This window comes from Desmodus rotundus, chromosome 11 (genome assembly GCF_022682495.2).
Source record: "Desmodus rotundus isolate HL8 chromosome 11, HLdesRot8A.1, whole genome shotgun sequence".
NCBI classification, from domain to species: Eukaryota; Metazoa; Chordata; class Mammalia; order Chiroptera; family Phyllostomidae; genus Desmodus; species Desmodus rotundus.
In genome coordinates this window covers 102313315-102331091 of record NC_071397.1, presented here as the reverse complement: position 1 = coordinate 102331091, position 17777 = coordinate 102313315, and the positions used below count along the sequence as shown (strand labels likewise).

The following is a 17777-nucleotide window of genomic DNA, read 5'->3' as shown; positions in this document are numbered from 1 at the left end:
AACACTGGAGGGCGAGTTCAGCACCCACCCCTGGGCCCACCACCAGGCTTCCCGGGGCCTGGGGACTGCCCTGGGTGCACTGCTGCGGCCGCTGTCCTGCTGGGACGTGAGACTTCACAAGGGGACCCGGTGGGAGTTCTATCAGGGAGGGCTGCCAGGACAACCTGGTGGGAGGGCCTGTCACCCCCCAGGATACTCCCAGCATCACAGTCAGGGCCTGTGGGAGCAGAGTGTGCCTCGGACACGTCACCTCGTTTTGAGAGCTCGTCCCCCATGTCCTGTGGGCCTGCGTCACTTGGGGACAGGACACCGTTTCTCCAGAAAGGCTGGCTTGCTGGGTCCGCAGCCTCATCCAGGACCCGGGGGCAGACCGCTCCCCAGCCCTGCGGCCTGGGTCTCCACGGCCCCTCATCCCACCAGGCAAGAGCAGATTGACCGGAGACCCCGGAGGATTACGCACCCCCCCACTGCCCCGCCCGGCCCATGTGCAGTTTCAGGGTTTTGTAGAACTAGCAGAACGGCAGCCGTTTGCAACCACGAGTGGCTGAGACCCGCTGCCTCCAGCAGCCTCCCTCTTCCCTGGCCTCCTGCTCGCAGCGGGCCCAGAGCCTACGGGCCTGCTGGGGTCTAGGCCAGGGGGGTGGAGGTGGGGGCCCGGTTAAGTGGGGTTAGGGGAGTTGCTGTGTGGTTCCTGGAGGACCCCTGCGTCCGCCAGCTCCCTGTCCTGTTGGGACCCCGTTGTGCGGAGGAGGTCACGGGCCGTGGAATTTGTCGGGGACACAGTCACCCTGAGGGCCCCATGTGGTTCTGGACCCTGACCTCAAACCCGAGCACCCTGGCCTGGTCTGTGCCGCCGGCAGCTGGCACCACGGCTCCACGTGGACCCTTTCCTTCACCCGCCCAGGGACCTACACTTCCGGGGGACTACTCCTGAGGGCCCTATCCACCCCAGGGGGCTCCCCGTGGCCTCGACCGCATGGCCTGGCATGTGCTTGGGCTCCTGTCAGTGTGTGTGGCCATTAACGTGGAAAACACGTCCAAAGTGAATGAGTCTATTTTCAGGGCCTGCCACGTACACAGTCACAGCAGGAAACACTTTTAAGGGCAGAAGAGGCCCATGCGCATGTGCAGCCACCAAGGCCTCACGGGGTGGGGGGGGCCTGGGGGCCTCACGGCCCCCCTCCACCTGCCTCGCGCCCGGGCCTCGAGGCCCAGGCTCTGCAGCGTCTCTGCCGTGTGCTTCTGGCAGGTGGACACACAGAGGATCACCAGCAGCTTTGTGTCGCCTCCTTGGAAAAGAGAAGTGGCTGCAGGTGCTGCGGGAGTGGCTGCAGGTGGGCTGCAGGTGGGCTGCAGGGCCCAGGAACCCGGGGCCACAGCGTCCTCCCCCACTGTCCCTGGGGGTGGCAGCTGGACACACACACCACTGGGAGAGGCCTCTGGTGGGCTTGAGGTCCCCATGCGAGTGCTCCCTCCTGCTGCCTCGGGGTGGGAGAGGGGGGACACCCAGCCCCCCCAGGGGAACTGGCCTCCTCCTCAGCCTCCAGGACCCACAGGGAGGGAGCAGCGTGGGGCAGAGGGAGCCTGGGAAGGGCGCCGGGCTGAGGGGCCCAGAGGGCAGTGCCCACAGCTCGCCATGAGGGGAGGCTCCCATGACGGCCCCCATTCCTTGTGGGGGTGCTGGCCCGGGGGGTCAGAGTGCCTGGCATTGCTGGGGGCAGAAGCCATAGATGTGAAATGGGAACCTGCTCCCTTAGTCACCCCAGGACGAGCTGAAGCTCAGAACAGAGCACCCCCATGTTTGGGTGCTGTCCCCTCCCCCGTGCAGTCCCCCTGAAGGAGCTCGCCACCCACATGCCATCACTCAGGCCTGCGCAGGCTGGACCACCCAAGGCGCTGGGTGTGGAATAGGCAACACAGACCTGAGCGCCAGGAGCTCCCACAGGAAGTGGCCAGCAGGAGCCCGGTCCCCTCGGGAGCAGGGGACAGTGGCTGCCTCCCTGGGGGGCGGGGGGCATACTGGGGGACACCAGTTACCGAGAGTGTCCTGCAGCAGGCGGGTGAGCATGCTGTTCGGTAGGGGACATGGCCTCTGCACTCCGACAGGGCCCCCAGGATGTCAGCGAGGGCCACCAGGCTCCAGTTGACGTAGGATGCCTCCCTCGGGGCCTGTCCCTTCACCCCGGATACACCTGGGAGGGCCAGAGACCAGCCTCTGGGGGGGCAAGAGGTCCCGGGAAGTGCACTGGTAGCATCCCCCTACGGGGTGGCACGTAGGCTGGGGAGACCCCTTATCTTGTCACTGTCCCCTTAGCCCACACGGCCACTGACAGGAGCTGCTCCTACTGGGGACGTTTCTGGACTGACCTAGACAACCTCGATGGTAAAAGGGATTGAATGTCACCCACAAGGAGACCCCATGCTCGGGCCCCAGCAGTGGCTGCTCACAGTCTGCCCGGCCAGGACCCCACCCCAGCTCGCCCTGGGAAAGCTGCACGCTCTCCACACGGACACTCACTCACCTGCGCACTCACTGCCCGCCAGGTCCACCAGCTGCAGCTTGGCAAGCTCCTGCCCTGTGAGCTGGGCGGGGCTCCCAGGCAGAGCCCCCGGAGACTGGGGCGGGGCTCTGGGGGGCACTCTCTGCCCCCTCCCTGTCGCAGGCAGTGGGGATGAGGGGCAGGTGGGCTGCTGGAGCTGTGATGGGCTTGACCGAGGCTCTGCTGCAAAGACAGAGAGGACAGGGCTTCCGGAAGCTTCCCTGACCTGTGCTGAGCACATCTCCCACCCAGAGACAGGCCGGTTGCCTGACTTCCTCCTACACCTGGATGGGAGGGATAGTGAAGAAGGAGGAAGGAAGCATGTCCCAGGAAAGTGATCTAGAGCTTCCTCAGTCCCAGGACACTGAGCACGGTTTCTTGGGGAGCCTTGGGGACCCCAGGAGTCGAGTCCCACTCGGAGCATCTGAGTGGAAATGAACCCTCCGTTTCTGCCCCGTGACCCTCCCTGGGACGCTGGCAAAGCCCTGCTCTCGATGGAGATGCCAGTTCCACCGCGTGCTGTTTCTGAGCAGACTGACTTAAAAGCTTTTCTCAAAACCTAGACAGAGCACGGTCATCGTGGAATATGTCGCAAACACACGTGAGTAAATGTTAAAAGAACATAAAAACCAGTCTGGTCTCCGCTGCCCGCACGTGGCCAGCGTTCTCAGGGTGGAGGCTGACCCAGGGACACTGCCGGGACTCCTGATCCAGCGGAGCCCGTACCCCGCCTGCACCCTGCACTGCCCAGCCCCTGGGGCGCCCCTCACCTCTCCCTCCCTCGCCGGGCACCCTGGAGGCAATCTGACGGGACGGGTCAGGAGCACGGACCTTCCCTGGCCTGGGACCCCAGTGAGAAATTGGGCGTCACCCCTCAGACCGGCTTCACCCTCACCACACAGGAAGCCGGCCCTGCCCTGCCCGTGGGCTGGTTGGGGGGGGTGTCCTGCCATCTGTCAGGGGCCCAGGTCTGCAGGGGAGCCTGAGCACACTGCCTGGCGCGGGCGTACAGACCCCGCCGGCATGCACATGGCTTTCTTGGGTGACTGGCACCGTCCTGGGCACTGGCTGGTTCCTTTCCAACCTGAAATCCCATCTGCCCGTTCCAGCGCAGTGAGTGCAGCCTGCTCCTAGGGCCCCCTCTTCCTATGTGGGGTCTCACTTAACAAAGCCTTCCCCCCTTCCCATCCCCCAGCACCCCTTCTTCTTGTCCTCCCAGCCCAGTGGCAACTGGGGTGGGCTCCAGACCCCCCACAGATGCTGTTCCCACCCTCGGGGCGGGGTGGGGGAGGGGCGCAGAGCCTGCGGGCACCAAGTTCTCTTCTCAGGTGACTTCTGCAACATGCACCTAACCAGGCGCTCATGGCCACTCACGTGGGCTGTCCTGGGACGCGGCTGTCACCAGGGTCACGGTGACGATCAGGTGGGAGCGCGAGGGATCTGCGTGCACCCATGTGCACCTCACCCTGCGCTGCTGCCCGGCACCCAGGAGCCCCAGCAGCTCCCCTGCGCTCCGGACAGACCTGCAGACGGGACGGTGGTAGGCGAGCGCGGGGACCCTGGGCGTATGTATGTCCTAGTCAACCTCCAACACGCTTCAGGTAACAGAGCTCTTACCTAAACAAACTGCACCTGTTGCAAGAAAGCTGCGAATCTTACACAGAAGAAAACTTCCAACAAGCGAACTTCTCCCTCCCATCAACACAGCGCCCAGCTGCCTTCCCCGAGCCAATCGGCTGCGTGGGACCGGCCAGAGGTCCCTCCCCTTTTCAGCAGCCAGCGCTTTCGTTTGTCACACACTCAATGGCCAAGATTTTAAAAGATTTTGTCTGTGAAATCAAGTTTATAAAATAAAAGTTTGATTTATGTCCCCACTTTAATGAGTGAGCTAGGCCAGCAGACCAGAGCTTCTGCTCTGCAGGAGACTTTGTGCACAGCCGGTGGCCCACAGCTGGCGGCCCACAGCCGGCGGCCGGTGGCCTGGTGTCACGGGCACAGGCCTGGTCCCCTCCGGGCTGTCGCCGGTGGCCTGGTGTCACGGGCACAGGCCTGGTCCCCTCCGGGCTGTCGGACGTCAACGAGGGAGAGGCCACCACGTGGACCTTCGTCCCGGTGAGCCGACGGCAAGCGAACTGGACATGGGGACGTGGGCTTCAGGAGCGTGTTTACCCGGCACAAGGAGCCTGCTCCCTCCCACAGAGCCTCACTGCGGAGCGCGGGACAACACGGACAGACAGACAGACAGACACAGTGGGAAGCAGGCCTCCCGGCAGGGCTCACCCACTGACCTCAGGTGTGTGACTCACCTGTGTCTTGCCGTATATAATGTGCACTTTTTCACCCAAATTTTTGAGGGAAAAATAAGGATACATATCATATACATGGGTGGTACTAATTCCATATCTATATAAATGTTTTTATTTTTTAAAGATTTTATTTATTTTTAGAGAGAGGGGAAGGAAGGGAGGAAGAAAAACACTGACGTGTGAGAGGTACACCAGTCGGTGTCTCTCACACCCACAAGTGGGCGCCCAGCCCGCAACCCAGGCACGTGCCCTGAGTGGGAATCGAACCAGCAACACTTTGGTTCTCAGGCCGGTGCTCAGTCCACTGAGCTACACCAGCTGAGGCCACGTTTTTAATTCTTTTATTTATGCTTCCGCGTTAAAAGTGTAACTCTAGAAAGCAACAGTGATGTCCGTATGCAAAATGGACAAAAGAATTCCCTGGAATGTGATCGCTGGTTTTGTTTCTAAATATAAATAAATAAATAATCGAATTAAAACTGAAACGAGAGACTTTTTTCCTGGAAGTTTGGGCCAGAAACACGGGTGTGCGGTGTACACGGCCAGACACGGTGACCTCTCCGCGGCCTCATCCGTGGGTGGGGGCCCTGCTGTGCTGCCCACTCTGAATGACGGGTCCACTGGCTGCGTGTTTTCACCGTGACTGGAAGAGACAATTCCAAAGCACGTTGAAAACGGCGCGGCCGTGCATGTCGCCAAGGGAAGGGCTGGGCCTGGGAGCACAGGGGCTCGCGAAGGACTCACATGCGGGTGAGCAGGGACACCTCCTTCCTCCCCTCCTCGGTGGTCAGCACCTCGAGCCTGACCCCAGACGTCGCTGCGCCACTGTCTTTGGCCAGAAGGTCAAAAATGTCATTGTTGTAAATTTCCACCACGGGAACACCCAGCTCTGGGCGCTCTGGGGGGTCTTCCGAAGTCAGCCTGGGGGGCGGGGGGGACACCTGAGGCCAAGCCCCCAGAGGGCTGCAGACACCCCTTTTCACAAGGTGGTGAACGGTCGGCCCCCATCCGGCAGGCTTGCTCACGCCCCCAGGAAGCTCTCCCGGCCCACAGGCCCCGGGCCTGTCTCAGACCGGAGTCACTGCACCTGAGTTGTCCCTAAGCCGGCTCCTCTAGCTCCCCCTATCCCCTCCCACCCCCTAGTGCCCTCCGGGTCCTGACCCAGAGGCTGGGGAAGCAGGATGACCTGGCGTGACTCAGCCGCCCTCCCGTGACCCGGGCGCTGCACGGAAGCCAGAGCAGAGGTGGCAGGACAGCGGCACTCTGCCAGCCACACAGCCTCTGCATTTGAAAGCTGGCTCCCTTTCGGGAAGACTGGTCCCCAGCTCTTGACTCAGCCCCTGGCTCCTAAACCAGCCACGTCTCATTTTGGTTTGTCCCTGAAACAGCTACATGCTGACTGTGGAGAGCCTAAAAATAGAGAGACTGCACCCTTAGGGCGAACCCCAGAGCCCAGGCCAAGGGCGGGGTGACCACAACCGGCCTCGCCCTCCTTCTTCCTCCCCTGTCACCGGCCCCCAGCGTGCCCCACAGAGGATCCCAGAACCAGCTGGAAGCCCCGAGGCTGCAGGGTTATCTGCACCTGAGGGAAGCAGCCTGGTGTGCCCCCCCAAGTGTGGATCGAGGTCAAGCTTCTCACCAGGGCCACCCCAGAGCTAAGAACAAAAACTGCGATTAACGTCCTCTCATGATAAACGACTAAGACGGAAGGAAAAATAAGTTAAATCTCCGGTAAAAATAACTGTCGGCAAGGAGCTCGCGTTCCATGATTCTCGGCATCGGGGTCTGCTGGGAGCTCCCCAAGGATGGTGATACCCTGGAAGTGAACGCTGAGCATGCCAACCAGGGCATCCGCTTCCCTCTCCTGTGCCAGCCCACAGCCTCCAGCTCCAAGGGGCAGAGGGCTGGGGACGAAAGCAAGGCGCTTGGCGTCACAGTCCGCTGGGCCACAGAGGACAAGCAGGCAGGGAGGCCAGTCTCGCAGGGCAGGTGGGCTCCTCACGCCCCCACCCCCACGCCCCGTACAGTGGGTCTCCTTGCCCCCCCACGGCCACGCGGGCACCGGAAGAGTTCCTCCAAGGCTCTGGGGATAATTCCGGAGTCACCCCGAGACGCGGCCCCGCATGGTGTGGGTCTTCCCGCTGCCTGCCTGCCTGTCCGTAGCCACGACGCAGACGATGCACCTGGAAGCCGACACAGGGGTGGGTCACTGGAGTCCCAGAAACGCACTCGCTCGGCGGGGTGAAAGGCTCGGCCTAACTTCCCTGCGGGGCCTGCTGGGACGGCGTCCTCGTGAGCCACGCTCTCACCCTTGTGTGCTGCTGCCCCTTTGGGCTCGTCTGTCCCGGCTGCGGTGTGCGGGACCGTGGTGTGGGAGGGCCACGTTTGCAGTTACGCACACACGTCTCCCCGACACCGGCTTCTCCTCGGCGTCAACACCTCCCTTGGGTACCAGGGCTAGTGCGCACCCGCCAAGGCCCGCGCACCCCAGCGCCCAGGCGGCACCGCAGCTGCCTGGTGCGGGCCAGGCTTCATAAGCTCAGGCGCACGTCCACACACAAACAGGGGTGCGGACGCCTGCACGTTTTCTCCGGACGTCCTAAACCGAGTTCCCCATTGCAGACGTGACACTCACCAGGCCAGGCCGACGAGAGTCACACTGGCGGTCACACCCCACACTTAGCCTGGTAACCCCAGGGATGCGGGTGTTTCTGCTTCTTGTGAATCAGGAGGGGCGATGCCACCCTGTAACGGGTGGCCCGTTCTCTCCCCCAGCCCTACAGCTTGGGGTTCTTCTATGGCTTAGTTCACAGAAGACGGGGACCGTTGACAAACCCACACTTTCTCCCAGTTGGGTTGCTAGCCCAAAATGTCGGCTGGAAGATCCAAACGTTTGAGAGAATATTTGAAACACTCTTGGCCCTGGAGGTGTGGGCTGGCCGGTCCCACAGTGCCACTGCTAAGCCCCGCCCACTTGGCCGCACCTGGGGACGCCAAGTGGGAAGAAACTCTGCACCCCCTGCCCCTCCCCAGGAGCTGCCTGTGTGTCTGTGGGGGGCGAACCCCTGGCTGCGATGGATAAACAAGCTCTTGAAAGGGTCCCTCAGGCCCCAGGAGTGTGGGGCAGGGATGCCATCTGGTCTGCATTGGGATGGCAACACCATTTTAACCACTGGGCCTTTTCTACTGCTGGAATCTGTGTGCCAAGGCGATGCCCACTTTAAAAACGAGCCCCTCCTGCCGTTGCATCTCCAATGATGGGCTTTTCCAGAAGGATACCAAGGTCTGGGAATCTAGGCAGGACTGAGGCAGAAGCTCCCAGTGGTGGCGGTCACTGAGCTGGCGCCGGTACAGATGGGGGCCCTGCTCATCGACCCCCCACGCCCTGCCCACTGTGCCAAGATGGCCTTCCACGCACTGATTGCACCGTCACCTTGTTGGACCGGGCTGGGCAGGAGCCGTGGCGGGCACACAGGCCCGTCCACTCCCACCACACCGAGTGTCCAAAGCACCCAGAGCCGGGTGTCCGGGTGCAGACCTGGGTCACGCTGCCGCTGAGGGAGCTGAGCTGTGCCCACAACCAGGACACCAGCAGGGCACTCCCGTTCCCGAAGGGACACGTCCCTCTGTGCAATGCTCATGTCCTCAACAGATGCTTAGAAAATTCTGGAATGTAAAAAGAACCCCAGAGAGAAGAAAAGCAGCCACTCCCCCATCTTCAGGCAGTGCACACGCAACAGAGGCATCATCTGGCTCGTCCCCCGGCCCGCTCAGCCCTCTCCCCCGAGGTGGGGCAGCTCCGTCCACGCGATGGCACTGGGCTCCGGGTTTGCACGGGGGGAAATGCTCACAGCCCAGTGTCCCTTCTCACTCTCCATGAGCGAGACCGACGCACATTCCCATGGGTCTGTGAGGAGCGGCCTCAGCCCATGGGACTCACCCGTCAAGGAGGGACTGCAGCAGGGGGCACACATCTCTGAACAGGGCTCGCTGGGACTCTGCTGGGCCGTAAACTCTGGGAGGCAAGGGGAGAACAAGGCGCCGTCAGAGGAGACAAAGAGGTGGACTTCCGCGCCCAAGCACAACACGGGGGCGCAAACAGCATCCTCCTGTATGTCCATCCGTCCCACGTGAACCTCCGACACCATCAGGGTCGTGGTTTTCATCGATAAAAGGTGAATTTTGTTACTTTTCGAGTTAGCAGAGGATAAGAGTGAGGATTCATTTCCTCTGCTATAAAAACATTAAGAAGCTGAAGCCAAGTTATAAGTGCTTGCAAAGCAGAGAGGAAAGCCAGCAAGCAAGAGAAAAGAAAGGACGCCACGTAATTACGCCCTGAGTCCCTCAGCTCTGCTGCAGCGGGTCCAACATCAACACCGTCTGACCTGCACTCCCGGTAGCCGCAAAGGGCAGCGTGTCATTTCCCGCTCAGGCTCTGCACAGCGCCGCCTCCCCAGGCCCAGGCTAGCTCCGCGGAGCGGAACCCCAGAGGGACTGGGCGGCGGCTCCGAGAGGGCCAGGGTGGCCGACTGGGCAGACACTCGGGGATCAAGCCGAGGCAGCAGGGCCCCACCCCGGGCACAGCTGTCCCTCCAGCCCCCAACCTCAGGCGACTGAGGATTGGGGCTGGACGACCGAGCGCACAAAATAAACACTCGGGGTTAGTTGTACAGGAATCGAATGTGCTTCGATTTTAGACTGTTCCTGAAATACAGGTTGCTGGGTAGGCGCAACAAGCTGACCCGTGTCACCTGGAGGAGCAGGAGGACCTGTGACCTCCCGGATCCCCACCCCTCACGAGGCTGCTTTGTGTACCCTGAGGGGCCCTGGAGAAGAGTGAGGCAAGGACCAGGTCTCCTGTGTTGTTTTAACTTTGCACCACGACCAATCAAAACACGAAGCAGGAACAAGAGTGAGGAGCCTGCCTGGCCCAGCCCTGCCCTGTGGCCACAGCCTGGTGACACAGCTCACGTGCGTGTCACCATCCCGTTCGGTGGCCCCTCTGAGGGTGGCTTTTTAAATACAACTGCATCACTATTGTCCCACTTTAAAGTGCATGGGAATTCCTTAACATCGTCCCCCCAAAGGCTGGTGTCCGTGCCCCTCCCGTTCTCAAACAACCGACTCACCCATCGGTCATTGAAAATCACGACCCAGCCAGGCGCATGCAGTCAGCTGCCTGGACATTTGGACATCTCCTGCGGCTCTGAACCCAGGGTGGGGCAGCCCCCTTTCCTGAAGAGTGAGACTCCTAGGCTTTGTAAATAAACACCTGAGTAAGAAGCACTCAGTCTCCCCCGCCGGCGTGAGCAGGGGACAAGGCCCGCCTGCCCACACCCCCACTGTCTCCCGCCTGCTGCTCCACATCCATCCGGCCATTGTTTGCTGAGGAAGAGAGCTACTGGGCAGCCCCGGGCTGGGGCCGGCCAGTCGGCACCCAGGGACCGGGAACACGGCCGACTCAGTGGCAGCTGAGAGAGTCGCAGTTCAGACAGTTCCTGTGCCACATGCAACAGCGCCATCCGCACAGACCGGTCTGTGGTCTGACTGCTAGCCTCAGGGCCTTGCTTGCCCCTCCCGGTGGCAGGGCTTCACGTCCCTCCGATGTTGTGCCAGAACATGACCCCAGTGCCCCAGGAGGAGACGCGCAGGGGCACACCCCTGAGTGTTTCACAGATGCCTCCTGAGGCCGGGGTTTTAACCATAAAGACAAACGAAAAATGCTAAGGTTCGCAACGTCTCACCCCAAAGCTCAAGGGACACAGTATAAGGAGCATAAAAAGCCACAAAAATGAGCCAGAATCCGACAGACCCCCAGGGCCCTTCAGAAAGCCACCACAGCCTTGAGATGACTCCAGGAGCCATGGCTACTCTTTGCAAACACAGCTTGAGCGTTCTCCCCGCCCCGCAGGCAATGCCTCCTCGTCCACTGTGCCGCCCAGCCTTTCTCCTCCTGAGCCCTGGACCCTCCCTCACGGAGGTCAGCAGTCCGTCCATGGAGCCCAAAGTCCACCTCACGGGGGAAGGCCAGTCACCACACCCTGACCAGGTGGGGGTGGGGGTGCGCTCTGACGTGCACGCAGCAGGGTCCTCGTTTCCTGTGGGAGGCAGCGCTCCACCTTCGTTTTGGGGGAGGCGCCTCCTGTTTCTGAAAACCTGCCGCAGGCCAGGCCTCGAGCTCAGGTTTCTGGAGTGACCGAGGCCTCGGGGGAGGCAGTGCATGAGCTCCAGGGCGGAGGAGCAAGGCCGCCTGCGCACACGGCTGCGGCCGCCATCAGTGTGGCCGTGGGACCTCACTGCTGCTTCTGAGGAGCTGCCAGCACCCGTGAAGAGAGCTTAGCCAAACCCCGGAGAGTGAGAAAACTCAGTCCGCCAACCACAACTGAGCAGATGGCTGGACGTTAGGACCTGAAAAGCGAGCGTGTCACTCGCTCCTGGTCTGTGTGACAGCTGCCCCTGCCCCATATGGCGGGGACCCCTCGTGAGCAAGCTGCAGCCTGCCTCGGGGTGAGCTGAGTGCTCCCCGTGGACGCCAGCGGCCTTGACCCAGCTCGGCCGTGAACCTGAGTTAAAAAAAAACAAGCCACGTGTTAGAGATCCTACAAAACTGATCACTGAAAATTTCCTCAGGTGTGCCAAACCTTTCCATCGTCGTCAAGCACGTCCCTAGAAATAGCTCTGACCTGGACTTGACTTGTAAAAGAATCGCCCACCTTGGCTTTGTGAGCCACATCAGAAACTCGGGTCGGACACCATCAGACCGGACGGCTTCGTAAGAACGAAAAGTCAGGGAGAACCCGGAGCCCGGCCAGGCCGGTGCGGCCGAGAGCTGGCATCAAACACGCAGAGGTGAGTCAGAGAAGAACACGAGTAAATAACCACGGAGGCACCCGCACGTGGCGGCAGCCAACTCTCCGAGGCTGGTTTCACCGGCAGGTTGAATCCGAAGACGGTGAAACGGTGACTCAGGCTGCAGCTTGCCCGCTGTGCCGGGCAGCGCACCCACCACAAACTCCCGCTCGCTGCAGCTGGACACGAGAACGGGCTGTGGGCACCCAGAGAGGCAGCGCCCCGACTCCGGCCCCCCCGTGCCCGGCCGGCTCACTGACCCGGGCCCTTCCACAAGCGGGTCTGTTACATTACGAAACAACTTGAATTCTGCTGACTTTTGAAAACATAATCCAAAATGTCCCAGTCAAAAAAATGCATATCCTATCTTGATGAGGAAACTGTTTTTTAAACAAACTTCTGAATATGCAGCACCAGTGGAATTTGGAGCAGGGCTGGAGAGCTGCCCACAGTGACCGAGAGCAGGGACAGTGAGGACGGTGCACCTTCAGCTGGGCCCGGCCAGGCCTCGGCTCCTGCTATCCTCCTGCAGAAACCCAGGGTTGGCCAGTGGGCCCCCAGCCCCTGGGAAGTGCGGAAAGGCAGTTACTCAGCAAACGCTCAGGTTACCAAGGTGGCTGTGAGGCTCCTTTCAACGAATTCCTAATCACGATGATTTAGTTGGTTTCCCTTCGCTTGACTCAAGTCCCACTGGTGCTTCAGACAGCGTGAAACACATCAAATGACAGAAGGAAAATACTCAAAAAAGGAATTTTTAAAGTGCTCATTTCCAGAGACTTTGTCAAAGGGATTTTTCAAACAGCGCTAATAATCCCCTTGGCTTCCTTGTGAAAAACAAAGCCACCCACCCACTCACTGCAACGACTTGAAAGCTTCAGAGCGTGGCCGCACTCAGGGGACAGGGGCAGGGGAGGGAGACTCGGGGCCATCGCGACCACATGAACATCAACGCAGGCGCTGTGGCCGCAGTGGCCTGGGCTTCCGGTTAAATTCAAACGGTCAGTACGACCGGAAAGCGTCGCCTTTCAGGTGCGTTCTTAGTTCACTCCGTGGGGGCGGAGTGAGCTGGAGTGAAACTGCGCCAGTGCGTCGTAAACGTCCACCTGTGGAGACGCAAGGGGCGCACTGCCTGGTGCTCAGAGGCCACGGTCTGGGTGCGGGCCCCCTCACTGCCTCTTCTGGGACCTTTTGGTGGACAAAACTAAGAAATATACGAGTTGTAAAGAGAAAACAAGACTGGAGATCATCCTGGTGTTAAATTGATTAAACGAGGAGGCCATGGGACCGAGGCGGCCTCACTGCCCTGGGGGCCCAGGTTGGCAAAACCTCTGGGTCAGCACTTGGGAACTCTGAGGATAGTCCATCACAGAGAGCCCACCGCAGCCAATCAGAGAGCTCCATTCTGCGTCTTCAGCGGCAGCCAATCAGTGAGCTCCGTTCTCTACCACTGCCCTGTGTCCGTGTTTCTTGCAGCCCCTCGTGTGCAGCCCTCTAACCAATCCCGGTCCAGGCTGCCCGGCGTGGCCCAGGCCAGCTCGGACAGTGGGCGACAGGCCTCGCTTTACCTACTGATGGCGGACACGCCTGTTTCAGACACCGCACTCCGCAGTCTGCGCTTCCCTTCGCTGCACTGCGTTCCATCTGTCCCCCCACCCCTTTCCCGAGCGCACTGACAGATCACATCGGGGCGGAACCCACAGGCTGGAGTGACTCGCCCCGCGCAGGGCGACAGCCCAGGAGCCCGGTGGTCCCACAGGAGGAAAGGGCAATGGGAGTGGAGAAAGGCGGCGGCCCCTGGAACTGAGAGAGTGGGAATCAAGTGCACGCGCTCCTGCTCAGGGGCTCCCTCCCGGGCGGGTCTCTGGGGGACTGTGTTCAGCCCACAGAACACTCCTCCTAACACCAGTAGCCAGAAAACGCCAATCACATCGTCCATGGCACGGGCCACTTCTCCAGACACGGCGCTGAGGGGGAAAAACAGCGTTTAAACCACGCGTCTTCACCAATTCCCTCCCTAGCCGGACACCTCGCTCCTGCTTGTCTCTGTCCTCCCCGCTGCCCCCTGTCTCCCAGCCTCAGGGTCACTTCTCACGCCCTGCCTTCTGTCCCCTGGCCTCTCCTGTGTCCACGTCTCTATTTTCTCTCCTTTTCTTCTTTCCATCGCCCCCCTTCCCTCCTCCTCTCTCTTGAACTGTTTTTCTCGCACCTCTGCTTCCCATACCCACGCCCCGTGTGCCTGGGGTGCTGCATACGCGTGTGTTTAAGTGCCTCCTGCACCACAGCCGTGGGTTGGGGCGGGGGCTGACCCATGGAAGAAAAGCTATCGTGAATAAAAAATTTTTTAAAAATGACATTTCAAAACAAAAACCTAGTGAATGCAAGTGACGGAAGAGCCTGAACAAGACTCCATGAAGCCTCTGTGGAGCCGTGAGGGTGGAGATGCCTCTGTGGGCCAACCGTCAGTCTGCACAATGGGCGGGGGGCGGGTGCTACTGGGAAACTATGTTTCTAATCTCATGTAACATTCATTCATTTAAAGTTCATTCATTTAAAGTCACGTGACCTCCCATGGCAGCGAAACAGATCAGTAACGTGCCAAGAGCAGCATGGAGGTGCCCTGGGCAAGCACATGCTGACGGCGGCATCACGCTGCTGTACGTGGGCCACTAAGTTGGGCCTGCTCGTCCACTGTGGACGGTGAGCACTTCTCAGGCAAAATAAACGTCTTGAAGAAAAACGACAGTCACCATCACAAAGAGGCAAATTGTTGGTTCACACTACAGGGCTGACGGAGGGCTGGGCAATGACCCTCAGGGTCAAGTATGGAGCTACATTCTATTAATGCAGGTGGGACTTGAGCTCAGCCCTGAGAGAAGAGCGCAGCTTGGGCGGGATAAGGGAGGACCCCAAGATAAGGAAGCGAGGGGACAAAGTTACAGGGGCCGAAGGAGTACAAAGCATTCCTTGCAACCTCCCACCCTGCCACTGATAAGACCTACAGCGAGCAGGAAGCTTTGGGGTTGGCAGACCGTGGGGGTCTAGCATGGGGATCTCGTGGCAGGCCACAGGGCAGACTCTAGGGGATTTACTCCTTTGGGGGAAGGCTGAATCAAGTGTGGTTTTCAAGTGAATGCATTTCAGACAAATCTGTGTGTTCATTAACGCCATCGGCACTGTAAGTCAGAGATGTCAGCCGGGTCCCCGAGGGGTCTCTGGGGTAACAAAGAGGCAGCCCCCCCCATTGGAAGGGGCGTGTTGGGGAGGGGGACAGCACGGGTTCTGCCGCCATCGCTGGAAGAAGCAGGACCTGGGGTGGGTGACGGCGGGGCCCCCACAACACTCATCTGCCCTGCCCTGCTCAGGGGGGTTTGTCACAGGGAAGCCGTATCCCGAGGGCCCGCTGGCCGCTCGTCCTCAGCAAGGCTGCCGCCCAGAGAGGGGGCCGCCCCCAGAGTGCGGGAACACGCTGCTTCGGGGCCACAGCCAGGAAGGTTGAGGCGGGCGGTTTCACTGCCGCGTCCATGTTGTCCCCACACAGCACACACACATGTGCACGTGCGTGCACATATATACACGCACAGGCACAGGTGCACAATGACATGCTTGCACTCACGTGTGAGCCCACACGCACGCACACACCGTGCAGACTCAAGTTCCTTGTTGTGGGAAACGGGAGCGCTGGGCTCTCTGTCCGCAGGCAGCATGGGGCGGGCCCGGCAGTGGCCTCTGATGTTCCCCTTCAGCTCCTGTGACGACAGAGGACTGTCCCCATGAGCACCGGCGAGGCCCGCCTGCCAGGGACTCTCACCCACGTCGCGACTTTCGAAAGAGTCCCTATGGGTAACTGCAGTCAGGGTTATTTTTAACGTTTGAAAAATTAGTACTTCAAATTTCTTTTTCAAATGGCAAATGATTATCACTTGTAACAAGTATCAAGAAAATACCTTTGAATGGTCTCTTTGGCCGTCTCTCAGGCATTCTAGAAGAAGTTTCTGAAATGCGGGACTTCTGCCCGCTATCTGGACCCCCCAGAGGTCCCTGCAAACAGCGGCAGGACGCGGGGTTGCAGAGACCAGAGCAAAGCGCCAGCTCACCCGCCACACAGCACGGTGGCACCCACGGGGGCTGACAGAGCCGAGACCTGATGACTTCAGGCACACGCGCCGAAGTTGTCAGGGCTGCGTGTGGCCACGGGAGGGGCTCAGGGGCGCTGCGGCTGACAGCCACCTGCCCCTCAGGCCTTTCCGCGCGCCCCTGCACGCAGTTATTCCTACGGCAGTGCACAGGGCTCCCTGTACCGGGCAGGCAGGCCGGGCCTGCGGCCAGGGCCCATGGAAGCGTTCTGGGGGACTCTCTGCCACTCAGTGCATTTGCTATCTGCCCCATTCAGACGTGCGTCCTCGAGTGCAATGCACGTGCCCTTAGGTCACTGTCAGATCACTCTGAGAATCAGGACCCCAGGAGTCAGAGCCCTGAGGACGCCCCTTACCTCCCCTCCCCGGCTCCCTCACTCCCCTGCCGCCACACGCAGCCCCGAAGGAGCGGACGCTTGCCCACTGATGGATCTTGTTCCCAGGCAAGAAGAGAAGAGCGGCCGTGTGGCGATGGGGGCACCTCCTCCATGCCCTTGGGGCCTGGGGCCTTGGGGCCTGGAGAAGCCCCACTCCACCCGCTGGCTTGCAGGTCGACATTTCTGCACCCCCAATTCTCCCCGCCCCCGCCCCCCTCGCACCCAGGGCCACAGCCCAATGTGTTCCATCAGGAGCCCCCAGAGGTGCTGCTCTATCCCCGCCCACCCTACCCCTCCTGCCAGCAGCCCGGCCCAGGCCATCCCCTCGTCCCCTCGGCAGGACGGTGCCTTCCAACCACAGTCCAGTCCGGTCACGGCCTCTCACCCTGTCCGCCGGGTGTGGCCTGGCCCTGCACTGGCTCCCCTGTGCCTGCCCCTCACTGCGAGGCCACCAGTGGGAACAAGTCCCCTAGTGCTCACCACCAGACTGTTGTGCAGTTGCCGCCGCATCTGCCTCTCACGGTGGTAGCGCATGCTCAGCTCCTGCAAGGTCTGCTCCAGACGCAAGGCCCTGGCCCGCCACGCTGGGGGCGGGTGGCACCCGAGTCACAGCCAGGTTTACGGGAGAGGGCCACCCACTGACTTCCACCCACCTCCTCCACGTGGAGCACGTTTTAGAAACCTCTGGGGCAGTGGGGTGCCGTGGGGCTGCAGGCTGCTCTGCGGTGGCCCAGTGATACACAGCAGCCCCTGTGGTGGCTGCCCCTACACCCAGAGGTTTCCAAAGAGACCCGGAGTGGGAGGAGTCTGGGCTGCAGGGACCACCCTGTGTTGACCTCTAGGGGGCCACATCTTTAGCTGACTAGTAGGGACAATGACATGTCAACTGAAATGACCCTGTAGGGCTGATGGCAACTGGACGCCAGAATGTCAGGTTCTATCTGGTGGCAGTGGCACCACAAAGGCAGCCTACAGAGCCCACTTCCCGCCGGGTCCCACGCCTGCACGGGGCGGGGCAGGGGCCGCCTTACAAGGGAGCTGCGCCCTCTGCACGGCAGAGACACGGTGCTGGTGCTGCTCCCGGCAGTTTCTGAAAAGCTCCACTGCAGAGGACCACAGGTCCCCGACCTCCTGCCTCAGCTTCTGCACAATAAGACGCTCGGTTAACACAGGTGTATCAATCGTTAGGGCACCATCACACGGTGACTGCAGGAGGCCACCTCACACAGCTAAAGTAACCGTAATTCCACCGACTCGGGCACTAAATCTGCTCCACCCCCGAGTGCTGAATCCCACCCCAGGCCCAGGTCACCGCTGCCCGGGGGTGTTGACCTGAATCCCAGGCCCAGGCTCCATCTGCAGCCCTGTCCCCAGGGTCCGGGGTGGGCCCTTCATGAGGCAGCGTGTGTGGCTTCGTGTCCCCGTGCAGGTGCGGTGTTTACGAGGTCAAACATTTCACCCAGTTCCCTGGGAAGCAGCCCTCACTGCTGGCTTCCTGAGGGGCCGGCACGGCCGCCCCGCTGACGTGGGAATGGAGCTCTAATCTGTTCTCCAGACCCCCTTCCGGAAGCC

At 60.9% G+C, this 17777-nt stretch overlaps 1 protein-coding gene across 1 annotated transcript; it reads right to left on the bottom strand.

Moving 5' to 3' along the window:
• Positions 1–626: 626 nt before the first annotated feature.
• Positions 627–12624, bottom strand: KIF25 (kinesin family member 25). Its single transcript, XM_053913579.1, is given in 11 exon segments — positions 627–1289; positions 2038–2076; positions 2079–2192; positions 2523–2723; positions 3903–4063; positions 5591–5767; positions 6607–6750; positions 6952–7029; positions 8787–8861; positions 11743–11891; positions 12544–12624. Coding segments are annotated over 11 exon segments (1410 nt in total). The 3' UTR covers positions 627–1098.
• Between the last annotated feature and the right edge of the window lie 5153 nt (positions 12625–17777).